Source organism: Gobio gobio (genome assembly GCF_949357685.1).
Source record: "Gobio gobio genome assembly, chromosome: 2".
In the NCBI taxonomy this organism is placed as follows: domain Eukaryota; kingdom Metazoa; phylum Chordata; class Actinopteri; order Cypriniformes; family Gobionidae; genus Gobio; species Gobio gobio.
Window position 1 is genome coordinate 49,307,877 of NC_137098.1, and position 27,624 is coordinate 49,335,500.

General features: G+C 38.6%; 1 protein-coding gene across 1 annotated transcript in view; it reads right to left on the bottom strand.

The window, feature by feature from the left end:
• Positions 1–272: 272 nt before the first annotated feature.
• Positions 273–27,624, bottom strand: part of dok4 (docking protein 4) — a 55,073-nt gene continuing 27,721 nt past the window's right edge. Inside the window, exons 2-9 of the mRNA XM_079810827.1 lie at positions 18,897–19,177; positions 6,973–7,080; positions 6,406–6,520; positions 6,114–6,233; positions 4,792–4,981; positions 4,201–4,339; positions 3,035–3,152; positions 273–2,331 (exon numbers count right to left, since the gene is read on the bottom strand). Of these exons, the coding sequence (XP_079666953.1) occupies positions 2,189–2,331; positions 3,035–3,152; positions 4,201–4,339; positions 4,792–4,981; positions 6,114–6,233; positions 6,406–6,520; positions 6,973–7,080; positions 18,897–18,962 (999 nt within the window). The 5' untranslated portion in view covers positions 18,963–19,177 and the 3' untranslated portion in view covers positions 273–2,188. The remainder of the gene's footprint in view (positions 2,332–3,034; positions 3,153–4,200; positions 4,340–4,791; positions 4,982–6,113; positions 6,234–6,405; positions 6,521–6,972; positions 7,081–18,896; positions 19,178–27,624) is intronic.

Below are 27,624 nucleotides of genomic sequence, written 5' to 3' on the forward strand. Positions count from 1 at the left end.
CAATTAAATGAATCCTTGCTGAATAAAAGTATTAATTTCTTTCAAATATATATATATTTTTTAAATTATGTGGGCAGATTGTTGCACCTTTACAGAGAGTGACTGATAATTAGACATGGTACATAGAACTAAAGGTCAAATGAAAGGTGCTTATCTTCAAAAGGCTGTGTCACTGTTGAAATATATATTGAAAATAACAAACATTTAAGAGTTGTCACAATTTTTTTAACTGTTCGCAAGGGCATCTACTAAAAAAAAATTTTTTTTTTTTTAATATCATCAAAGTGTTACCTTTAGGACTGTAGCTTAATTGGAGAATACAACCGAGTGAATTCTGTTTCAAACAAGTTTGATCAGATCAGACTGCACATCTGCTGTTTTGAGCTGCATATTAGGATGTGTTCATTTAGTTTTGGGCCTTTATGACACTTGTATTTATATGGATAGTTGAGAGAGAGCACAGGGAATGATACTGAAATGGCCAGAATAGCATGCTGGTGTTCCCACCATACTTCTTAAAAAGCAAGACTTCCTTGGTTAACCAGTTTCTCCTTGCTGGTCAATCAGCTTGATCAAACTCCAGCTGCCTGCATTAGATCTGGACCAAAAATGTATGCACCTCTTGATGGAAATAGAGGTGCAATGTTTGGTCTTGTATTGACAATGCAAGAGTCAACTCCAAAAAAATTCTACTCCAGAACATCCCCAAGACCTTCAATGAATTTGAGGTCTGGACTCAGAGGTGCCAATTCATGTGTGAAAATGAACCTTCATGCTCCCTCCCAACCATTCTTTCACAATTTGAGACTGATGAATCTTGACATTGACATCCTGGAATATGGCCATGATGTGTCTTCCTACGTGGTCCATCAAATAGGGTTCGAAGAACTGTTGCCAAACATATAACATGCTATAAACATAATAATCACTGCAATAATGATACAATCATAGACTTATGCATTTGCCTATTTAAATCCAAACTGCGACTTTTTTGTTGTTGGCCAGGCAGTGTAAATATCTGCTGAGAAATAAAAGCAATTATGGTACCTTTCATCAATTTCATGGAAATGACTGGAAATAGTTGACAAGCATGGAAAGCAAGAAACAAGACCTACCACCTTGTGTTGAAGATGTTTTCCTCCTCTTTTACAGTGCTAGTATAAACCCTTTTACATAAAGAACTGCTGAGCTGCTAAAGAAAGCTTACTTCTATACACTGCAAATTGTCTTGTGCTTTGTTGGTAAACTTCAATAAATAAATAAATAATTCATTCGACCACCTCAGCTGGGTATATTCATAATCTCCTCTGTACTTGGATCTCTGACCTTCACAATATCTTCCAGATAAAACGGTGGACCAGTCTCTCTGAAACGATCAACAAGAACACAAAGCACGCGAGCGAGTACTAACCCTCACTTCCGTCCAAATGGCAGAGTCAGTTTTGTACATTACAACTGTTCATTTTAGTCACTTTAAAGAAAGGGAAAAGGAGAAACAAAATGCACGACCATAGAAAATGCCACTTTCGGAAAGTGCTCCCAGTTCCTCAGAGTCTTCTGGGCTTGGGAAGTCTTACAGACATGCCAATCAAATTATGATTAAAGCATCTGATCAAAACACGCTTTGGATTACTTATTCCAAAGAGCAGAAGTGTTTAAACTGAAACTCTGTAGGCCCTTCCGCCGGGCCGCCGTGGTTTCTTAGACACCCTCGTGGGTCGGGGCTTCTACAGGTGTCTAAGAAACTCCTTCGTAGCTAAGCTGTTTACCTTGGGGGACATGCATAGGGTTGAAGAGCGTGCATGAGATTAGAGTTAGAATAAGAGATACTACTGAGAAGTATTAAGCACCTACAGTACAGTCTCTACTCCCACAGAAACCCAGCAAGTGTGACCATATTGCACTGTGAAGCGACTGAGCCAGTTCCAACACTTTCTCGCATCTCCGAAGTCAGTTTTAAGGGTCTGTGTGCCCTGCTCCAATCGAAGCGCTTCAAGCTTCACAGTGCGTTTCCCTCTTTCCACAGTAAGTGCCCTCAGCGTCGCTGGCAGGCTCAGGGGGAACTGAGGCAGCATGGCAGCATGGATCTTCCCCTGCTGAAGAAGAGCTGATGGAAAAACTTAGGGCAGAGTGCAGTGTGGAGGGAGGTCAAGAGGTGAAAAACTGGAAAGTTTCACTGCTAAGCCGCTCACTCGCTGGGGTACGTGGGGTAGTGCGTCGGGGGTTGAGGGCAGCCGTGGCCCACAGGAAGGGTCGAGTGTCGTTCTGGAGGAAGGCGTTTAGAGAATAAGTCAGTGTCCATTCCTGGTTGGGTATCACCATAGATGTCACCTGAATGAAGATGAGAAGTGTTAATAAAAGCCCCAAAACAGCTGCTTTAAACAAAAAAAATATAACAATTATAAAACACCAACAATTATAAAACAGCCATCAGATGTTATTCTAACTTAACAGAAGGAACCATATTTACACTGCTGTTCAAATGTTTGTAGTCGATAAGATTTTTTTTGAAAGGTCTCTTCTGCTCATCAAGGCTGCATTTATTTGATCACAATTACAGTAAAATAATAATACAGTGAAATATTATTGCAATTTAAAATAACTGTTTTCTATGTTAATATATTTTAAAATGTTGAAAACAGTTCTGCTGCATAGTATTTTTGTGTAAATATTTTATATAATATGAATTTCTTTAATGCATCCTTGATGCAGAAAAGTATTAATTTCTTCAAAAAGAATCTTAATCTTAGTGTGCATTTGAATGGAAATGAATTCACACGGATGCACAAATAGGTGTTGTTTGTATGTTTGTCACTGTGTGAGGAACTTGATTTTTTTATTTTTGCTTTTTTCAAACAACGGGTTCACACAGTTATATTATGTTGCTTCAAGGCTACATGTCACAAGATTGTTGATAAAAGACTTTAATATTGTGTTTTTCGAGACATTTTCTGGGAGCACTATTTCCAACAACAATACTTCTTTGCAGACTATTATGCTGGTCAAATAAATACATCCCACGGTTCAATCTCACCGTTGGCAGAGTCTACCCCAGCCTGAGATCCGTTGATGTGGTGCCAGAAAGCACTTCGGGGTAAGATTGCTGTCGGTGTGCAGGGGTAGGACGTCCCCTCTGAACCCTTAGATAAAAGCTGTGGACAGATGTGAGAGGAGAGAGGGGAAAGGATTTCAATTAGGTTGATTATAACAACACAATTATGGCATCAGTTCTGATGTTTTAAAAAAAGTTCTATAACAGGAAGTAAATCAGTTGATTTAGACTGCAATATCTCCAGTCTTGTTTTAATAAGCACTGTGTGTGTGTGTGTGTGTGTGTGTGTGTGTGTGTGTGTGTGTGTGTGTGTGTGTGTGTGTGTGTGTGTGTGTGTGTGTGTGTGTGTGTGTGTGTGTGTGTGTGTGTGTGTGTGTGTGTGTGTGTGTGTGTGAGCATATAACTACAGTGGTGTCTGAGACCGATTTTATTTAGCATAAAAAATGTCCATTACTAATTACACTATCAGCAAGAATGCACTACTATGGTCAAAAAGAGACAGTAAAGGTTTACACATTGTTACAAGTAATTTCTATTTCAAATAAATGAGGTTCTTTTGTACTTTCTATTCATCAAAGAATCCAAAAACATTGTATCAGTTTCCACAAAAATATTAAGCAGCACAACTGTATTCAACATTGATAATACTAAGAAAGGTTTCTTGAGCACCAGCATATTAGAACCATCAGCATGTTAAAATGATTTCCGAAGGATCATGTGACACCGAAGATTGGAGTAAAGATACTGAAAATCCAGCTTTGCCATCACAGTAATAAATGACATTTTGAAATATACTAAAATTAAAAATAGTCATTTCAGAATATTACTGTTTTTACTGTACTTTTGATCACATAAATGAACGGTATAAATAAAAATGAACGGTATAAATAAATATGAACAGCAGAGTATATACTTGATTTGAGATTGTTTCAAATAACATCTTTTGTACAAAGACATTCACAAGGTCAATGTCACATATTGTTTATAGTGACCTAGAAACAGTGCAGACAAATTTTTTTTACGTGTAAAAACGTGTCTTGGTTTTAAATGTGTCAACATTTTGTCGATTCCCCTTTTTAAATGATATTTTCAAACTAATATTTTCAATGTAGTCTGAGGCTTTTGGACCCACCGTATGCTTTCGTTACCTTGCTGTTTTTTTCCATTTCCATTAGGACTCTCTTATGCTGCTCAGCTATAGCTAAAGTGGAAGAATGAACCCTTTGGTAGATCTGCTCTCCTTCCCGTGTCTGGAAAGTGTACAGGCCCTCCCCGCTGTCACACATCCTGACACAAAAACAAACACGATAGTAATACACAATCAAGCAAAGAAAAAGTGATGAACGGCAAAGAAATAACCTATACACTACACATGCTTTGTGTGTTACAGTATAATATCCACTAGGGGTCAGTGTTACACCAGACTCAACTTATCTCTACAAACTCTCTCAACTTCTCTCTCAAAGGGCATCCAGCTGGCGATGCGAATCTTCTTTCATTATTTGATCAAAGCAATGCAAGAGATAAGGACACATAATCTGCCATTGAACTCCTTGTAATCCACTCAATATATCCTTTTAGGAGGTCCACAGTTCAATGGCTCCCTCCTCTGCTTCCATGTTTCTCCTACATATACATGACCTCACCAAAGCGAAATACGCATTACAAATTTCACAAGTTCTTGTGAATTGGTCTTGACGTTGGCTTTAAATTCAGATGATATCTTAAATGTGCTTCACCTGCCAGCCTCGAAGGTGAAGCGTGTAGCATCCCGTCCGTAGCGCCTCAGTGAGCAAAGCGGCCAGGTTACTAGCTTGGTGCGAGGGTTGTGAATATCCCACAGGTAGATGTTTTCATGCGTGATCTGCATCATACACTCCCCGTAGATGTCAAGATTAGGGCAGGGTAACAGGAACACGTTGAAGCGCTCTGCAAGAAAAAAACAATGAGAGACTGAAACTGAAGAACTAGGTATCAGGTTAATAGTTTGGTTCCTACACTTTAAACAATGTTTGAAATTCTTACTGACAAAAAAAAAGTACTGTAAAAATGCTACAGCAAGAACCTGTTAACTGGTTATCTGTTAGTTACCTTACCATCTACAGTATGGTAAAAAAAAACTGTAAATGGTTTAACATTGCATTATATTTTGTTTTTTGCAGGTAAAAAATTAGGAATTACATGTGATGACAATGATGAAATACATTAGGTTGAACCCAAAACAAATTAAATCTCATGTTGAACCACTACAAAGACATCAAAGCCAGTGCCAAATGTCAGAAGGACTTGAGAGATCAGGCCCCAGATAGCACAGGTACGTCTCTAAGATGTCTGCTAAAGACCTGGACATCTGGAAAACATCTACTGTGTAAAAACATCTGATAAACATCTTAGGAAAAAGCCTATTCAACAACAGGCCTATTTAACATCTGAGGAAAAGTCTTAGAGACGTATTGCAGATGAGGAAACACTCTAAAAAGTACATATTGCAGATGTAAATACAGACATCAAATAGACGTCTCTGAGATGTAAGTGTGCTATCAGGTGCTGTTCTCGGCGGGGTACATGAGTGATGACTGCCCAGTGAACGCCCGGACCTCAACTCCGAAAACCACGTTGCAAATGTTCTAATTGGCGGCATCTTTATAAATAAACCACAGGTTTGAGGTTTAAACAACTACTCACCACAAAAACGTTTAAAACTACAATCCGTGATGCAACGATAGTAGTATAGCAAAAACTATCTAGGTTTTCTCCTTCGTCTTTGCTGCTCACTGAGAGAAATGCTGCCTGTCTAGAATGCAGTAATGACAAATGATGAGCAGTCCCATGGGACCAGATCTAACTGTTGTATATTGAAATATAGAGATTAAAGCTGTAAAACACACAGGCATCATGTCATCAATACCATACATTTAACAGGATGCGTTTTGACAGTGTAGATTAAACTAAGTGCTAAAGTAAGCCACAAATCTGAGGCCATATTGGATTCCTGTAGCAAACAAGCTACAGGAATCCAGCTTGTTGGTAAACAATAGTGCAAATGGCTTTAGTCTCTTACCGGTGTGTTCACACTGAACTCCCGCAGCAAGGAGGTCTGGTTCTCCAAGACTGATGTCATTAAGACGTGTCCCCAGGCACTCGATAGACAAGGTTTTAAACCACTCTTCAGCCTCCAGCTCTGGGAGAACAGAATGATTCAATGATGTCAATGAATGAACATGTTCTTTCAATGAATATGTTCTATGAATAAATCACACACTAGGAGATGCATTATGTCAATGTGCCTGAGAGCAGCACATCATCAGACTGTATAGACTGCTAATGCCATGTTAATGTTGAAGAAAATGTACCTGATTCACAGGTGAAGGTTCGAGAGGTGTCATCTGTAAAGACGATGGCCACCGCTTGCCGCTTCGTGTCACGAGGCAATCTTGTGATGTTTTTCACATTACTAATCTCTGTCACCTGTGTGAACATAGAAAAGGGAAACCAATGCAAACTCTGAAATACTGACAGAGCCTAGTTATTCATTCGCATCATTTGGAAAGGCACTTGCGCTCTCTTAATCATCTAATTTATCTTTCATGGTCTATAGCGGGTTGTGGGAGCAGCAGAGTGCAGTGAAGAAAGGCAAATGAGACTGATAAACACACAGAAACCGGAGGATCATGAGTCAGCAAAGTTAGAGCAAATCGTGAGAGTGGATAGTTTTATTCAAAAATGTATCTGTTTACACACTGGCGGTCTCATAATCTTGCCAGGCAGGTTTCGCAGTATGAACGCGCTCTACGTGGCTGTTAGTATAATTGGAGAACTAAAGTGACACTTGAATGTTTTCCTCGAATATTTCATTTCTCCCGTGACATTTTCACAGCTTAGATTAGACCTCGGCTGAACTGTTGCAGTGAGAGGTGTACCTTAGGACAGGCTCTGATGTAGGCTGACTTCTCATCAGGGTATTTTTCCAGTCTGCGAGGTCCTTTACTGGACGACTTCTTAAACACCAGCCAGCAGCGCCGATAGATCTGAAACACACATACGGTCCAAAAATAACACTCACGACACCATGTGCCAAAGGCAAGAAGAAATTTGCCTCAGTGAGTAAAATCAGTGGATTCACTGTCAAGGTACTTTTTTTTAAAGAAATGCAGCATGGTATAAAATATATTGGTATTTTGGACAATACTAATACGCCAATCATTTTTTAAATACAGAGAATCAATAAATGACCATATGTTGAAAATATTCCCTATTTTGTCCACTGAAAACTAAAATTCATAATTTAAAGGTCCCATGGCATGAAATTTTCATTTTATGAGGTTTTTCAACATTAATATGAGTTCCCCTAGCCTGAATATTGTCCCCAAGTGGATAGAAATGTTGATCGGTGTAAAACCGAGTTGTGGCTGTCTTTCTCTGCCTTTGAGAAAATGACAGGCCAGACTAGCCAATCCTGAAGTCTCCTGGTTTGACGTCCAAGCAGGCACGGTTTCCTCCCTTTCCTCCGCCCAGAGAATCTGGCACGCCCATGCAAACGCTCGTCGAGAGATCATTGCATCATTGCTTGTGAACGAGTGAACGCTGGCAGTTTCTCAGTGTTTGGATGTACAAATGAAAACAGAAGTCTTTTTTCAGTTCCTTCTGATCTGTGATCAGTGATTTCTGATGTGTAGCTAATTATTTATTATTCGTGCACACAATGCGGCTTCTCTCTCTCCAGACAGAACGGTGTTTTCGTGTTTTATATCTTGTGAGTCAGTGTTTTTGTACGTCCTCGTCGCGTCTATCGGTTCTAAAATGTGCATACAGTCATGAGTTTCTGCTCAACATCAGCAGAGATAAACCTCACACACGCCGAAGCTCGGCCTTCAACATCCCCGACCCACAGTACTGCATCTGGCCCACAGCGGAGGCACCAAATGCGGCGTGAGATTAAGCAGAAGGGGGGTAAGCTTGAGCATATCCGGGCTAGCCAGCCTAGCCCCACAATAAACTGGATTACATCCGATTACTGCTGTTGTGTCTTTGTTTGCGCTGTGTACTCAACGCGCGTCACTGACGCTTTTATTTTATTTTAAAAATAATGCTATTATCAACACTTACTTTTAACTCGTTCATCTCGACAGCTGTAATGGTACTTTGCATGTGTTACAAAGTTGGTAGAATAATGATGAAGAGACGGACTCGGTGTGACTGTTTATTCAGAACTCTCAGATACAAACACAATAAACTCGCGCTGACTGACAGCGCTCTCATAACTCAGTAGTTACTATAAATAACTTTGTTAGCAATCGCTGAGCTCAGTCTCTGATACATTAGTGATGTCCGGTTCGCGAACGATCTTTCTTTTGAACCAGTTCTTTTTAGTGAACCGAATCAGTTCACCAAATCGGACTGAATCGTTCTAAACGGTTCGCGTCTCCAGTCAGCGCTGATCCATAATTTACTAAAGTTACTAACTTTCTGACATGAGTGACAGTCCCTCCGACTAGAAATAGACTAATAACCTAAAGTATATGCTGTAACTAAAACAGTTCAGACATGCTGAGAACTGATGTGAAGTGAACTCAGGTCCATCCGTCTCCCTGGCAGACTCGTGCCTGCTCGTGCCTCGATAAACCACGCCCCCTCCGCTCATATAAAATGCAAAGATGTCAGCCAATCACAACAGTGGGTGTTTTTACTGAAGTCTCACAGCAGACACGCCTCTTGAAGCAGGGCATTCAGCCACAGGGCAAACAGCAGTATAGAAAAAATGCCTTTTATTTCTAAATTATGACATTTTATGATGTAAAAGTCATACTAACAATATAAGTACAGCTCAGGAAACATTATAAAATAATAGAAAAATGCCATGCCATGGGACCTTTAAAGTGAATTTAGGCATAATTAAAAATAAAAAAAAAGACATTCCTTAAACTTAACAGTGTTTAGTGATTACTTATTAGTGCTCTTAAAGATTAACTGTTACAGTGTTCTAAATGCAAAGGTAATCTAAAAATATGATAAAATATAAAAATCAACTGATACAGATACAGATACACTATTGGTCAAAAGTTCTGGGTCCGTAAGATTTGTAATGTCTTACATTAACAGTAACATTGTGAAATATTACAATTTAAAATAACAGTTTCTATTTTATTTTAAGATTTTAAAATGTAATTTCTTCCTGTGATGGCAAAGCTGAATTTTCAGCATCATTACTCCAGTCTTTTGTAACATTATAAATGTCCCTTTTGATCAATCTAATGCCATCTTTTAAAAAAAAGTGTCAATTTCTTTAAAAAACAAAAAGAATGTTTATTCTGGTTAAACCTCCGAAACAAACATTTGAGCGATGAAAATCACAATGGGATTGGTCATTTTTCTGTCAGGTGGTTACACTGAGAAACTAATGGGTAATGTACATTATGATGCTGTTTGTGGCACAGAGACACATTATTGTAAATATGCAAGGGTAAAAAAAGACAAGAAAAAGAAAAATACTGGCTTAGAAGAACATTTCCTTCCAAAGCTAAAACAAGTTATTCTGCTAGACAAATGTGTTATTTGTTCAATATGAAAGCTCCCAATTAAACCTACACCAGTTGTGATCTGTCTTTATCTTTTGTAAACACACTCTCTCTCTCCCTTGATCGACCTCCTGCCATAAAAGCTATTTTCTGTTTATACCTCTGATGTCCTTCAATGACAAATCCTACAGTTGCCACGGTAACCCTAGTCCATTTAGGCAAGTGCTCCAGCCATCCCAAGGCTAGTCCCGCTCTCTATCATCGTCATCATCACCATCATCATCATCATCATCATCATCATCACAGGTCTTCACGTTCACCCATCTTAGTGCAATCTACTGGAAATTGTTCCTGGGCAACTTTATTTCTTTATCATCTATTCAACAACCATCACAATCCTTTATCAGAACAGCCTGATGTATAGGCTTTCTGAGAAACAGCAGTTCAGCTTTACACTTTCCTTTGTGTTTTAAGAAACTATAACATTTAAACTGAATTGAGTTAACCAGGAAAAAGTTCATTCTTTACGGAGAATCATTTGTCTTTTTTGCCTCAGTAACCCTTTAGAGCGAATTAAAGTCACCGTGTTTAGACTCTGATCAAATACCCTGGTGTTTAGACTCTGTTTTTAAATGAAGTTACATTCTGACTCACACAGTCATAAACATTGCATTAGTCATCAGGCTTGTATAATGAAAGCCCTGCATTGCCCCTCAAATAAAACAGAGAGGCTTAACAACAGAGTCCACATGCTTTTAACCATATTGTCCATGAATGAACATATCAATAGGTGATTTGGACTAAGAGGAGTCCAAATGATAAAATCTTGCCTTAGGAAATTCCATGCATCTTACAGCATGTCCAATTTCCTGCTGAGAAGATTAATAGAAAGCTGACCTGAGCTTATGAGCTTTTGTTTTTGTCATCTAAGCTGACCTTAATGTTATTGCCACTCGAATGCTTGGACCCATCTTATGGAGAAATGGAGGAAGTTAGCTGCATGTTTTTCCATTCACAGCAGGTAAAAGATTGATCCCTTGTTTGCATCATATTGTCCCCTGAGGTTCCACTAATCCTCTGTAAACAGACTGTGCAACAGCATCAGCAGAGAGCGACTGAGTGTGTGTGTGTGTGTGTGTGTGTGTGTGTGTGTGTGTGTGTGTGTGTGTGTGTGTGTGTGTGTGTGTGTGTGTGTGTGTGTGCGTGTGTGTGTGTGTGTGCGTGTGTGTGTGTGTGCGTGAGGCGTGCCCTTTCTCACTGCTATTTACTGTTTGTTATATCTGTCCGCACAACATTAATACACAAAACATAGAGGCATATACACACACAAACCAAATACAATCCATCCTGGTGTCACTCCCTTTATCATGGTAACCATATTTTGTGTAAAAGTACCATAGTTTAAGAGTTAAAATTACTACATTTAACTTGGTTTTAGCAACAACTGTCAGCAAAAAGTAATTGAAACTAATGAAAGTGGACAAAAGTTTCTTATACTGTTCGAAGGAGGTCCTACACAACTTTTCAAATGTTAGGAAGGAATTAATACTATTATTTAGCAAAGATGTGTTATATTGATGAATAGGAAGTCCCTTCTGAGCAAAGAATCCGAAAATAAATTGTATCATGGTTTCCACAAAAGTATAAAGCAGTAGAACTGTTTTTAACATTGATAATAATAAGAAATGTTTCTTGAGCAGCAAATCAGCATATTAGAATATTTTCTGAAATATCAAGTGACACTGAAAACTGGAGTAATTATGCTGAAAATTCAGCTTTACCATCACAAGAATAAATAAACACAAAATAAATATAAATGTATTTATGTATTTATATATATATATATATATATATATATATATATATATATATATATATATATATATATATATATTTTATATATATATATATATATATATATATATATATATATATATATATATATATATATATATATTTTTTTTTTCCCCCATTTATATATATATATATATATATATATATATACACACACACACACACACACACACACACACACACACACACACACACACACACACATATATATATATATAAACTTTTGAATGGCAGTGTATATAACAGCAGCTTGTATGACTCCACTTGTTTGTGTTTGCTGCATGCAATTCCAATTCCAATCCTGCTTTGGTTTCTTTTGGATTCATTTTTACTAGCAGAGTGTGTCTGAAATGTCAAATAATTGATATTAATGTATTGCTTTGAGCTGCTGTATGAAAGCAATGATCTCACTGGCAATGGCCATCATACCACTGTACTGAATATCGGCAAGACTACAACAGTGTGATTTTGAATGTTATTTTGCTCAATTATGGCTTACAGCATAATTAAGCTGCTTCCTTATTTTTTGAAAGAAACCATGGTAACCATGCTAATTTTGTTTCAGGGTCAATCTCACACTGTATCCGTACTCTGTATTAAAATGTGCAGTTATCTTCATATTGTGCTGTAACCCTTAAACCTCTACATGGAGAATAAATTGTTAGGGCAGTCAAATCAAATGTGTTAAAAACAAGGAAGAATACACAACACATATCTCAAGTGCTTACTGCAGGTCAATATAAGAGAAGAGGCACTGAGGCAGGAGAAAGAGAATGAAGGACACAGTAACAGCTTATGGAGGCACAGGGAGAATTCCGATTTTAAACTGAAGCAGTGAAAGGCTTTAGTTATTGGAAGGAAGAAGCAGAGATATAACAGAGGCAGAATGTGGCAACATTTCATAGGATAACAAGCCTATAAATGAGTCTGTTTGCCCTTGGTATGAATCCATTTCTGCCTTTTTTGTCAGCTGTTCATCTCTCATCTGCTCTTCCTTTGAGATCTGACAGAAGTCAGCTTGGCATCCTTGGATGGTCAAAGGAATAATGACACTATTGTAAGAACAGTTGCTAGGCTTAAAGCTAAAATTAAACCACTTCCTCTCAGGCAGGACTAAATTTAAAATGGCAGATTACTGACTGTGTCCACTGAAACCTGTTGGGGATTTTCTGAAACTATTCTAAAATTCAGGTCCTCTCTGTCCTCACAGTAGCTTCTGATCTTTGCTTAGCCCTTTTTTGCTATGCTTCTATGAGGGACAAAGTGTGGTATTGCAATGTATGTCCATTTGATTTTTGGTCTTTGTCACCTGCATCGACCAACATCCTCCCCATCTAACGTCTGGGGTTGTTTCATAATTGTGATGCCTGGTGTTGGGCCGTTTACTATTGCAAATGCACTCAAACGGGCTGGCAGTGGCTGAGGAGCAATTAGGGTAATTCCAGCATGGCAGAGGGGCCGGCGGTACTGGGCTGTCGATACCCGAGCAGAATGCTAAACAGCGCTCTGATTAGTCTGATTGGGGTTCTTGGTCCCTAAGTGGGCCGCAGAGATAGACAGTGAGAAAGGGAGGGAGAGATAGAGAGGCATATAGTCTGGCTAATTAGCATCCCTAGAGGTGCACAGGGAGCTTGACGAGGGAGGTGAAGTTAGAACGTAGAGGAAGAGGAAGGGAGGGGGAAGGGATATAGAGACAGTGGTCTGGAACAGTGTGATGAAAGGCTGACTAGACTCGCCCAGCTGCCTGATGGCAACATGTAAAGCGACTGAGGTATATTTTTTTCAGCTGATGAATGATAAATACATTGACAGCCAATCAGAATCCATCCTGCTTTAAAGTGCTTGAGCATTTAAAGCAGCTGACAACATAAATGCTGTACAAGCAATATCATCCGCTCGAGTGGATGCTAATCAATCTATCTATACCTACCTACCTATCTATCAATCTACACACACTATATTACCAAAAGTATTGGGACACACCCTCAAAATCACCAATCACTTCCATGGCCACAGGTGTATAAAATCAAGCACATATGCATGCAGACTGCTTCTACAAACATTTGTGAAAGAATGGGTCACTCTCAGGAGCTCAGTGAATTCAAGCGTGGTGAATTTCCTCACTACTAAATATTCCATGGTCAACTGTTAGTGGTATAATTATAACAAAGTGGAAGCAACCAGGAACAACAGCAACTCAGTGGTAGGCAACTTAAAATCACAGAGCGGGGTCAGCACATGCTGAGGGGCACATTGCACAGAAGTCGGCAACTTTCTGCAGTCAATAGCTACAGACCTCCAAACTTTGTGTGGCCTTCAGATTAGCTCAAGAACAGCGCATAGAGAGCTTCATGGAATGGATTTCCATGGCCGAGCAGCTGCATCCAAGCCTTACATCACCAAGTGCAATGCAAAGCGTGGGATGCAGTGGTGTAAAGCACGCCGCCACTGGACTCTACAGCAGTGGAGACGTGTTCTCTGGAGTGACGAATCATGCTTCTCTGTCTGGTTATCCTATGGACGAATCTGGGTTTGGCGGTTGCCAAGAGAATGGTACTTGCCTGACTGCATTGTGCCAAGTGTAAAGTTTGGTGGAGGGGGGATTATGGTGTGAGGTTGTTTTTCAGGGGTTGGGCTAGGCCCCTTAGTTCCAGTGAAAGGAACTCTTCATGCTTCAGCGTACCATGACATTTTGGACAACTTTGTGGGAAGCTGGGAACAGCTTGGAGATGGCCCCTTCATGTTCCAGCATGACTGCGCACCAGTGCACAAAGCAAGGTCCATAAAGACATGGATGAGCGAGTTTGGTGTGGAGGAACTTGACTGGCCTGCACAGAGTCCTGACCTCAACCCATTGAAAGCTAGAATATACTTAACTTTCAAATTGTCTTCACAGAATTTTTTCGTCACAACAGTCCTCCGGTGGTGTTCTTATTAACTTTAGTATCATCAATATTGGTAATTAAATTCCACCCTACCATACCACCAAGACTGCAATAGAGATTTAGAGATCTAGACTTTTTTAATTGAAATATCATATGATTTACAATGCATGGGTGTGCATGTGAATTGTGGCATCAGTCAGTAAGTTCCAGGTCTTACAAAAAGTTACAATCCAAGTCAAATATGAATAAGAACTCGCTAAACAATCCTCTTCTTTAACAAACATGGCAAAGACTAAATAAACCTGGGTGGTCAAAGCCTTACAAAATATTTACCACCCGCATTCAATACAACTCTCAGATGAACAATATGATGAAAATGCTGTAATATGGGAGCTTTTTGCCAATGAAAATGGATTAGTTAAAACACAATCTGTGGAGGCTAGTTCCTCTACAGCCAGAAAAAAGCGAAAGAGAGAGAGAGATAGGACTTGTCACAGCTCAGACACAAATGCAAATGCCGCCACGCACTCACTGCTGCTGCCAAATCAGAGCAGAGGCAGCAGTAAGGATGTAAATAGTATTAGCTGTGCATAAGCGGGGATTTACGATATTGTGCTTGCATTACGTGCACAAGCATAATATTAAATAGACTAAGGAAATTGACTTACAATTAGGAAAGCCATTTGTTAAACAATGATGGAGGAACGGTGCCCGTTTTGAGTTTACACAGCACAGGAAAGCAAAAAGGAGAGACAAAGACAAGCACACATGCATACATAAGATGTTTCCGTGCAAAAGTAACAAGAGAGGGAAATAAAAGAGAGAATGAAGGGAGAGGAGAAAAAAAAGAGAAAGAAACGGGAGAAAATATAAACTCCTCTTAGATTATTTAGCACTGCGTTCCCCAGGGGGACCATGTGTCACAACCCCACTGCTGCCACGGTAACCACAATCCTGCTGACTATATAATTCAGCCATCGACCTGTGCGTGAGTTCGAGAGGCACTCAGAAAGTCACTAGACACGGTAATGCTGGAACTTCTTAGACATTCTGAAACATCAATGCAGCTGGCTAATCCAGATTGATTTCAGCAGTGAAATAGTTTAAAAGCATATGCTTGTAATCATAAAAGCATATGCAGAGCAGGAAAACTCGTAATGGAAAGTGATTGTAATGCAAATAAAGCAAAAGACAAACACAATGAAAAAAAAATACTAATGAAAAATGACAAGTATAATGACAAAAAGAAGATGAAGAAAGAATTAGATTTTTCCAGAGGCAAAAAAAACATATGCAAGTGTAACTAACTGGGACTGCAGAGGAGATGCTCTCAGACCCAGTGAGGCTGAAGCTCATGTCAAAGGAAGATTGTAAAGCTGTAATGAGGTCTCCAGGCCAGAGATGAGGTTAAATTAGTAGTATGAATGTAGTCCCCCTACCTCCTGCACCATTATTGGTTCACAAGCCTCTTCCAAGGGAATAATTTGCTCAATCTCTTCAAAAAACATACAATTATCCAGTAAAACTGAGCCAATATTTTGTGCAAGACGTCGAGTCTGATCTGGATAAAATGATAAACAATACTTGGACATTTTGATGCCACATACAGCAATGAACTCATTACCTTGCCTATCAGACACCATTAAAGCAAATGCTGACCAACAGACAATATATATGATATATGATGTTTGGCTCCAGCATAATTATTAAAGGGTTAGTTCAACCAAAAATGATGAAATTATCCCATGATTTACTCACCCTCAAGCCATCCTAGGTGTATATGACTTTCTTCTTTCAGCCAAACACAATTGGAGTTATATTAAAAAATATTCGGCTCTTCCAAGCTTTATAATGGGAGTGAATGGTACTTTTTTTTGAAGCCTAAAAAAGTGCATTCATCCATCATAAAAGTAATCCATACAGCTCCAGGGGGTTAATAAAGGTCTTCTGAAGTGAAGCGGTGCGTTTTTGTAAGAAAAATATCCATAATTATAAACTGTAATCTCTTGCTTCCGGTAACGGCCGTCAGCACGTCCGCAAAGAGTCGAGTTCTGGTGTAACGTTATAACATATGATGTAGGAGTATCGTAAGCTTAGGTGAGGGTAGACGCCTCTCGCGGTTCAAACAAATAGGGCTGGGCAACAAACTCAAGCTCCTCCAACATTTCTCTTTAAAAATTTTCATTTTAGACATCTGTTTGTGACCAGTGTTTTGCTCTATCCTCTGCACTTCCGCGTTTGTCAAGGTTAGAGATCCCTCTTCTGCCAGAACTCAATTCATGTACAGCCATTACTGGAAACTTGTGATTACAGTTTATGAAGTTATAAATATATTTTTCTTACAAAAACGCATAGCTTTGCTTCAGAAGGCCTTTATTAAACACCTGGTTTAATACTTTTGGGCTTCAAAAAACAAGGTACAATTCACTCCCATTATAAAGCTGGGAAGAGACAGAATATTTTTTAATATAAATCTGATTGTGTTTGGCTGAAAAAAGAGAGTCATATACACCAAGGATGGCTTGAGGGTGAGTAAATTTGGGTGAACTAACTAGGGCAGCAACGACGCGTCGACGTCATCGATTACATCTCGTCACATTATTTACGTTCTAGAATAGAACAGAAGATCTAGATTCTAGAACAATGGTTCTCAAACTTTTTATACCAAGTACCACCTCAGAAAATATTTGGCTCTCCAAGTACCACCATAATGACCAACATTAAAATACAGTAGTAGGCCTAACTATTCAGCTACAGATCTGCTCAGTTGAAAAACGAGGCAGTTTATTCCTAATAAGAATATTTATTGTTGTCAGCCACTTTAACATTGTAAATACACAGTTTGTACATTAACACTGCACTGTGCTTACATACAGGTAAATCAAACAATTAAATAATGATTAAATTAAAATGTGTTGTAAAGTTAAACTGTACTGTACTTAAATGTAAAAAAAGAAGAAAAAAAAGATTAATTTAAATTATACGTGTCTTAACATTTATTTAGTGATTCCTCTGCGTACCACTAGAGGCAGCCTGAGTACTCGTACCACACTTTGAGAACCACTGTTCTAGAATAATCGCGGCTTCTGCTCCCGGGCATAGTGAAAATTATCATATAAATCCAGACCGCGACATTCAAAAGTGTGGGAGTAGCCTACTTTAAACAGAAGCCGAATAAAACTGTGCTTTGTTCGCTATGTAACGCCGGTTTCACACTGCACGCGGTGGCAGAGCAGAAGCTGTGCGCGCCAGTTGGGCTATGTTCGTCTCGCGCAACTGAAACGTGGCGTGTGTATTGCAAATACAGACGAATATTGTCCATTCGGTCACATTTTCCGGTTTTCTTCTCCGACCCCAGTACGTCTCGTGCTTTTATTTATTATGGGCAGCATATATCTGCTGGAAATGCGACCCGGTTCCCCTCGGTCCCAAACACATATGCATAATAACATGCTGTATATAGGTAGTTTACATGATTAAAGTAACATTAAAGTTAAGATATGCCTCTAGTTTTAATAATTTAAATGTGTCTTTGAAGTTTGGGCAAAAACTTCTGGCAGCTTTAGTCGTTGTTTATGCACATGTATATCTTCAAAATAGACGACTAGTTAGACATTAACACTATGCTGAAAGCTCCTGTATGTGAACCTTTTGCAGATAAATACAAGTGCATTTTCGTTTACTATTGACACAAATCAATAAGTAAATCATACTCGACTATTATAGTAAACAACTTTTCCTAATTAGGCCTACTCTGTATACATTTTATGATGAATAGTATCATTAGTTATACATAATGTTTAAAAAGCTTCTTGCGTTCATATATTTCATTATAAAATGGCTTAAGTACACTACCCTTCCTGAAATACAATTAATATTGTCATCATTCATTGATTTCATGTTAAAATAATATACAAATTCACTACCCTCTTTGAAATACAATAATCAGTAAAAAAGAATCTTCATATTAATCTGGAAAATAATCGTTAGATTAGTCGACTAAAAAAAACCCCAATAATCGTTAGATTAGTCGACAGAAAAAATAACCGTTAGTTGCAGCTCTAGAACTATCCCTTTAACGGAAATTTAAACAAACACTACAATTTTATTTTAATATTTTTTAATTCAAAAATAAAATAAAAATAACATAATTGTAAAAACCTAAACTATAATACATTTTTATACATGGCATAATAATACACTAATACGATAATAATAAGCTTATTCACTAAATGCTGTAAGATAGCATTTTACAAGTCCATTGTACAACAAAATATGTCGTCTTTCAACTTCAAAATGTCATGTTTAATTCAACGTATTGTTTCTTTGTAATCATTAAAATTGTTTCAAAGTAAATCCTCCACCAAATTTAAACTACAATGATTATAAAAACCAAAAATGAAACTAGAAAACTCGGAAATAAATACATACAAATGATTAATATAACAAAATTAAATAAAAAAAAACCTGACCTGAAAAGACAAATTGAAAGAAGGGGGAAAAAAATCAAAACATGACAATCCTGGAACTGAAGTATCGATTAGATCAAGCCTCTATCAAGTGCACTAAAAGCTATTAATTACTACTCACCCCCAGTTTCCTGCTCCGCATGCGGACATAGCCCTGCTTGACAATGTCATTGAAGTTGGAGGCCATCTCTGAGGAACCTGGGAACTTCTAGAATTAATAGAGGCTAGCATCCAGCCCTTCTTTTTCCACCTTCAGCCAGTCCAACCAACTCCTTCCTTCCTCCCTTTCACTTCTTCGCTTGTCTTCCAGTCTTCCTTGATCTCGTCTGCTCTGCAACGTGTGAAACTTCACGTTCAAAAGACCATATAGATCTTCTGTGTCTCCTCACTCCAGCATGATCACTAAGAGATGAGAAAAAGGGCACATATTTTATTTATTATACGAGAATGGTGAATGTTTGTGCTGCAGACATGCAACTTTATCAGATCATTCACTTGTCAGACACCCTCATTTGGGTAAAATCTGCCCACCTTTCTATTTACTTTTTTAATGTACATTTTTACTGGAAAATTTCAATGTGAGAGTTAAATAAACATTAAAATTTGTATACAACATGTTTCCATCCAACAGCTGCTTCAAATGCCATAATGGCCTATATTAAAATGCACTCTGGCTGCAAACATTATTTCCGCACTAAATAGCTCAAGCTTCATTTTGAGGAGGATGAAAAAGATTAAACATATCAAAGTAGCAGACTTGAAACTGGCTAGACAATCCTTAAAAGGGATAGTTCACTTCACCCAAACATAAAAAAAATGTCTCAGTGCTTTGTTTGCATTAAATGAAAGTAAGTGGGATGCCATGTTGTTTAGATCCCACTGACTTTAACTGTTCAAGCAAAAAGCTGAAAGATTCTTCAAAATATCATCTTTGTGTTTGCCAGAAGACACAAAAAGTCATAACATAATAATGACAGGAATTTCATTTATGGATGAACTGTCCCTTTAGAATATCAGACTGAGACATCTTACCCACATACCCAATCTTGCAAGGCTTTACAAACCCTACATTTATTACAAAAACGGACTTATAATAGGTAATAAAGGAATAGTGTGCTAAACACACCGTTTGAGATGAAAAGTTTCTAAGCGTTCATAATAATCCTCTGAGCTCCGGCCCTCAGGCCAAAGAACTGGGACATGTTTGTAAGTGCAAAACTAACAGCATCATCAGCATGCTCTGGAACAACAGCCCAAACGTGGCACACTTCTCCAGAAGAGAGCCGGAGCCGGCGCTTAAAATTCTTGACTGCAGTGGAACACAGACATTAAACTTTAACAAGGAGCTCATTAGCCAGGACAGAGCCAGGCTAATCGTCGTCGGCGCTGTTGGTTTTAAAAAGTGGCTCGCTCAGGGAAGGAGGGGCTCCAGTAGAAGATCAGTGAATCATAATGCCATTATTATGTGCTCTCATGACCCAGCTTCAAAAGCCCTTGTCAGACGAGTGAATGGAGAAATAAAGATAAAAGGGAGAACAAGAACAGTTGAAGAAGGATATGAACGATGAATAAAATGGTTTTGAGAGGACTTCAATGGAACAGCATAATGAAGGCTCAAAACAAAAATCACAACAGCTTGAAAAATCAAGACTTAAGTGTCAAGTGAGTCTCTTTGTATAAATAGTCAAATCCTTTACATAGAAGCAAAGTTTAAGAACATGATGCTGTTGTTTTAATGTAAATATGGACCGGATTTACAGTCGTCAAAAAGCATCAGTCACTTTTAATGCCTCAGAATACATAGTACTCAACTTACATTCAAATTCATTCTGATGGCAGTCATTCTTAGCACAGTGACTTGTGTATGTCTACATTTAGGGCCAGATTAATTAACAGCTTGCGCCAGCGCGAAACCCTCTTTTGGCATTGAAAAACTACTGTCAGGATTTACTAAAGACGCAAAGTGATAAATTAGCACTGAAAAGGCGTGGACAGGGTTATTTATGCTAACAGGTAGATGTGCTGGTCATTATGGAAATGATGCGGCTGCGTCTGTGCTTTAATTTGCGTGTCGTCAGTAGATCAAGCGCAGAACTGTCCATTCCCATCTGCGCTTTTATGGAATTGCACTCTCACACTAATTTGTCAAATTAACTAATTTGCAATTTTTTTTTTAGTAAATCTAGCCCTTAGTGTATCATAATGACCACTGTTCAACAGGAGGAAAGAAAATTAGGCTATAAAATCTTTGGGGCAGCCTAATGGTTAGAGAGTCAGACTTGTAACCCGAAGGTTGCGGGTTCAGTTCTCAATACGGGCACAAAAATGTAGGTAAGGGAGTGAATGAACAGTGTTCTCTTCCACCCTCATGACTGAGGTGACTCTGAGCAAGGCATCTAACCCCCAATCGCTCCCCGGACACCTCCAGGTGTGTGTGTCCACGGTGCTCCTAATGTGTGTGCACTAAGTATGGGTTACCATATTTGGCCTTCACATCATGTCACGTAAAGTAACAATTTAACATAAAAGCTGCTAAGAGCCTTCTGCTGTATGATGAATGGGTATGTTCAACCAAGAGCAATATGCTGAATTGTTAAGTATTAGGACATGTGCAGTAAATAGGCATGCAAAGGTTTTCAGTCTACCACAGCAAAACAACCCCCCAAAAAACAAACAAACAAACAATTAGCCAAGGAAATAAACATGACAAACAATAGCATATTCGAAATCTTGCAATTTTAAATGATCTTCTTCTAAATATTTAAATATTAAGTTAAAAATTAAATATATCCAATAACCTTCAAAATGTCGGGGTCAGTACGTTATTTTAAAAGAAATTAATACTTTTATTCAGCAAAGACACATTCAATTGGGAAAAAGTGACAGTAAAGATGTTTATAATGTTAAAAAAGATTTATATTTCAAACAAATGCTATTCTTTCTATTCATCAAAGAAACCTAAGAAAAGAATTATGGTTTCCACAAAATATTAAGCAACACAACGGTTTTCAACATCTGCAATAAGAAAATGTTTCTTGAGCAGCATGGCAAGCAGGGCGGGCCGAGAGCGTGGGTACAGAGCAAGTGTTATATTGTTAGTATGATTTTTACATCATAAAATGTCATAATTTAGAAATAAAAGGCATTTTTTCTATACTGATGTTTGCCCTGTGGCTGAATGCCCCGTTTCAAGAGGCGTGTCTGCTGTGAGACTTCAGTAAAAACGCCCACTGTTGTGATTGGCTGACATCTTTGCATTTGAAATGAGTATTAGATCTTGTAGCGGAGGGGGCGTGGTTTAACGATGTCTACGAGGCATGAGCCTGCCAGAGAGATGGATGGACCTGAGTTGACTTCTCATCAGTTCTCAGCATGTCTCAGTTCAGGGAACTGTTGTAGTTACTAGCATATACTTCAGGTTATTAGTTTATTTCTAGTCGGAGGGGCTGTCACTCATGTCAGAAAGTTAGTAACTTTAGTAAATTATGGATCAGCGCTGACTGGAGACGCGAACCGTTTAGAACGATTCAGTCCGATTTGGTGAACTGGTTCGACCGGTTCACTAAAAAGAACCGGTTCAAAAGAATAATTAGTTCGCGAACCAGACATTGCGGACCAGAGACGGAGCGACTGCTAACAAAGTTATTTATAGTAACTACTGAGTTGTGAGAGCGCTGTCTGTCAGCGCGAGTTTATTTTGTTTGTATCTGAGAGTTCTGAATAAACACGAGTCCCAGTCACGCCGAGTCCGTCTTCATCATTATTCTACCAACTTTGTGACACATATAATGTACCATTACAGCTGTCGAAATGAACGAGTTTCGAGTAAGTGTTGATTATAACATTATTTTTAGATATTTTCCTGTCATATGAAAAGCGTCAGTGACGCGCATTGAGTACACAGCGCAAACAAATATACAACAGCAGTAATCAAATGTGATCCATTTTATTGTGGGAATAGCTGGCTAGCATAGCCGGAGACTGACTCACAAGATAGAAAACACGAAAACACCCTTCTGTTGGGAGAGAGAGAAGCCGCAGCGTGTGCACGAATAATAAAGTTCTGTGTGAACTTGAATAATTAGCTACACATCAGAAATCACTGATCACAGATCAGAAGATACTGAAAAAAGACTTATGTTTTCATTTGTACATCCAAACACTGAGAAACTGCCAGCATTCACTCGTTCACAAGCCATGATCTCTCGAGGACAAATATAGCGCTTGCATGGGCGTGCCAAATTCTCTGGGCGGAGGAAAGGGAGGTATCTGTTCCTGTTATGACGTCATAACAGGAAAATTCCAGATCAGCTCGTCTGGGCTGTCATTTTCTCAAAGGCAGAGAGAGAGACACCCAGAACTCGCTTTACACCGATCAAAATTTCTAGCCACTTAGGGACAATTTTCAGGCTAGGGGAACTCATATTAATGTTGAAAAACCTCATAAAATGAAAATTTCATGCCATGGGACCTTTAACAATCTATACACAGAATATATAAGCAGATACATACACACTCATAGTAGTGAGTAGGCAGCTATATGTGTTTATGGTGTTAATTCCAAGTAATCTTAGATGAGCTTGAGGTCTCTTCTATGTTGGTAATCTTTGCCAATTTTGGGATTGTCAATCCAGAAATTAGCCGAGAAGCCCTGTCACTGCCTGAGCTGAAGCTTCACTTCTCTTCTCTTGTTTGTCACACAGAGAAACATTGGTGACTAAGGAATCCAGGTGTGAGCAAGACTCAGAGGCAGCTAATGAACACAGACACCAGAATATCCCACCCAGCCCCCTGCAGCACTAGCGACAAACAGCTTGTTAAGACGCAGGTGACACTCAACGTGGGAGGAGGAATGGAAGAAGAACATCTGTTTTCACCGTTAAGTGCAGGTATTGACAGGGAGCTGAGAGCATGCGGCAGACAGACACGTCTCTGTTGAACGCCTGACTAATGATAGCCTGCAATGCCTTGTCGCCAAGTCTTCGTAATCCCTCAGAATTGGCCAGTTACACCACATTGTTATAGATTTAAGTCCAATTTGGAAATATGGAGCTTTGTTTCACAAACACATCTTATTTTTGAGGAAGTTATGACAAATTATGTTGTTTCAATGTTACCATGAGAACGATAACTTCCTACACAGTAGATCCACTACTGAAAAAAATGTGGCTTCAATAATGAAGGTGACTATTGTACAATAACAATGCAAACAATTATACAATCTCCTTAAATTGTTACAAAAATAATAAGTGCATTAAAGCCCCACTGAAACTAGTGAACCACTCAATGTGTGGGCAATTTCTACTATTCAGTACATTTTCATTTCTGATCACTTATGTCTTACTATATATAAAAGTTCACAAGTTTTATGGATGAAAATAAATCATGTATACTTATTGTATCACAATATTACACCTGATCAAAATTACAGTGCATTTTCCCTCCACCCTCATTTTTTCTATCCTGCTAGCCTTCTGTAATATCCCTTTAACAAAAAAATAAATTGACTAATAAAAAAAAGGTGAAGTGAATAACACTGATTATCTTTTCATCACGGCAAGTGATGGCAGCATGTGAACATTTTGTCCTCAAAGTTGATGTGTTAGAAGCACGAAAAAAGGGCAAGCGTAAGGATTTGAGGGAGATTGACAAGGGCCAAATTTTGATGGCTAGACAACTGGGTCAGAGCATCTCCAAAACTGCAGCTCTTATTGGGTGTTCCTGGTCTGCAATGGTCAGTATCTATCAAAAGTGGTCCAAGGAAGGAACAGTGGTGAACCGGCGACAGGGTCATGGATGGCCAAGGCTCATTGATGCATATGGGGAGCAAAGGCTGGCCCATGTGGTCTGATCAAACAGGCGAGTGACTGTAGCTCAAATTGCTCAAGAAGTTAATGCTGGTTCTGATAGGAAGGAGTCAGAATACACAGTGCATCACAGTTTGTTGCGTATGTGGCTGCATAGCCGCAGACCAGTCAGGGTGACCATGCTGACCCCTGTACACCGCCAAAAGCACCAACAGTGGGCATGTGAGCATCAGAACTGGACCACTGAGCAATGGAAGAAGGTGGCCTGGTCTGATGAATTACGTTTTCTTTTACATCACATGGATGGCCGAGTCCATGCCTCAACAGGTCAGGGCTGTTGTGGCAGTAAAAGGGGGACCAACACAATATTAGTCATAATGTTATGCCTGATCGGTATATGTATATATATATATATGAATAGAGGTTGCCATATGACATACCTTTGACTAGAGAAAGCCATTGCGTTATGGGTGGTGGGCGCTTAATTTTTTTTAAGGTTGTGGTCAAGTTGGCAAAACTCCCCAAGGAGTAGTAATATTAAAGAAGAAAAGAAAGTGAACAGGAGAGGCAGAGGAGGTGCATTGATTGTCAGCTTGGATGAACCCTCACAGTGTGAGTCCATCAGAAGTGTAAGTGAACAGAAAATTGTGTTGCAGTGACTCAAATGGACGAGGAGGCCAGTAACTACAGTGGACAGTGAAATAGTGTGCTTGAGTGAAAGAGAGAGACAGAGAGACAAAGCAACAGAAAGAAAGGTCATTGGTGCAATTATGTGTAATTCAGGGGTCACTTATATTGGCCAGAGACTAAATTTAAGAACAAAACGGCACACACACACGCTCTTGAATATGTGGTTTATGGGGACTCTCCATGGGCGTAATGGTTTTTATACTGTACAAACTGTATATTCTATCCTCCTACACCAGGGGTGGAAACTTCAAGTCCTGGAGGGCAACAGTCCTGCAGAGTTTAGCTCCAACCCTGATAAAACTCACCTGCATGTAGCCTTCTAGTAATCCGGAAGACATTCGTTGCGTACTATCATACTACCCATCCTAAATAGTATTCGAAAATAGAATTAGTACATCCCAAATCGTAGTATGTTGACATGAGTTTTCCAAATATACCCGGATGGTCTACTATTTCTGGTCAGAATTCGAAGTGCGGATTTGCGCACACTCTAACGGCTGATATTGCCCACAACCCATTGCGAGTTGGACGAGGATTTGATTAGAACTACAAACACAGATAAAAAGTGTTAAAAACTACAAACATGACAGATGTGCGAGTACGGCAGTTTAGATAAAGGCGTTTTAGTGAATAATTGTCAGTATCTAACTTGACGAAAATATATTTATTTAATATTATCCACACTATATTTAATATGCAACAGCATTGGGGACTTTTGTAATGATACGCATTTCATGATATCTGCATGAAAGACCCACAAATGGCAGATCAACGTGCTACTACATTTCTCTCCGATATGGTAGGAAACTAAATGTAATTTAATGTGGAGGAGTTTAACTGTGACAAGATGATTGACAGGGCAGTTTAAACGGTGACAGGATGCATGGAACTGCGACAGAGCTGTCCGTTAAAGATGACAAAGTAGTATGTCCTAAAGCTTGTATACTCTTCTGCTACAAACTCAAAAGTACTTTTTCATCACAAAAAGAGTACTTAATTTTAGGTCGTAGTATAAGCGTAATATATGCGAATTGGGACACAGCAATTGATTAGCTGGTTCAGGTGTGTTAGAGCTAAACTCTGCAGGACAAATTCCTGCCCTACACTAACCCTACCTATCACAGAAAACGTTTGGCTTTTTTTAATTTCGAGAAAAAAAAACCCTAAATTTTTTGTATTTTTTTATAGCCTTTTGGATTACGAGGACACAAGAAGTGTCCTCCTAAACCATGTTTACGTTGTAATACCCATGTCATTATACACATTTGGGTCCTCATAAACCACTATACGTGTACACACGCACACAGACACTTTCAGACAACAAAGCCATCTGAGCAATGATCCGTTTTTTGAACAAATTTTCAATAGCGAACACAATTTTTTAACCCTTAATCGCCCCTCAAGTAGGGTTTACATTTGAGTCCCTTGGGGTCAGATAGACCCCAAACTTTTACAGAGCGATTGCATAAGGAAATATAATTTTTTTACATGGAAAACTATATATCATTTTTTTAATTTACTTCTCAACTATACATTTATGCTGTGTTTTTGTGGGTATTTGGTAGTTTTTTACCTATTTGCTGCACAAATACCTAACTATGTCATAAATTAGCTCATTAAAAATAATTTTTTTATGAAAAAATCACTTGAATGATGATCTTAAATAAATATAAATAGTTTTTGGACATTACCGCCATCTGTAGGTTTGTGGAAAAACTTTAGGAATTATAGTTAAAGAGAAAGAGAGTGCAATGACCACATTATCCAATAGAGGTCCATAGGGAAGTTATGCAAAAGTTAAGCTGCCTTTCATCTTTCTTTTATTTGCCCTTTTCCCTCTCTTTCTCATGATTGTTCATGTTGCATTTGTGCTCTAGTATTTGTCCTTCATTTATGTATGGAATTTTTTTCAGATTTATGCCAGTTTTGTTGATTTTATTTGCCAGTTTCTATAAAAATGCTCTCTGTTGCAGTCACACACATGTGTGTGTTTGTGTGTGTGTGTGTGTGTGTGTGTGCGTGTGTGTATGAGACAGAAAGTTCGTTCCACTTTGTGTTTATGCTCTAGGACCAGATCTTGATATAAATGTAGACATTTTCAGATTTATACTGCATTTAGTTGATTTTTTTTACAAACAAAGTGAAAAAAAAGCATTTTTTACATTTTCCCATTCATTGCCAAAATCCAAAAAAATGCTCCAGACACCTGTGTTTGTGTTTGTGTGTGTGTGCGTGTGAGTGAACATGCTTGTTCCATATTGCATTTGTGCTCTAGTATTAGTACTTCATTTATGTATGAAAATCTTTCAGATTTATGCCAGTTTTGTTGATTTTATTTGCCAATTTCAATAA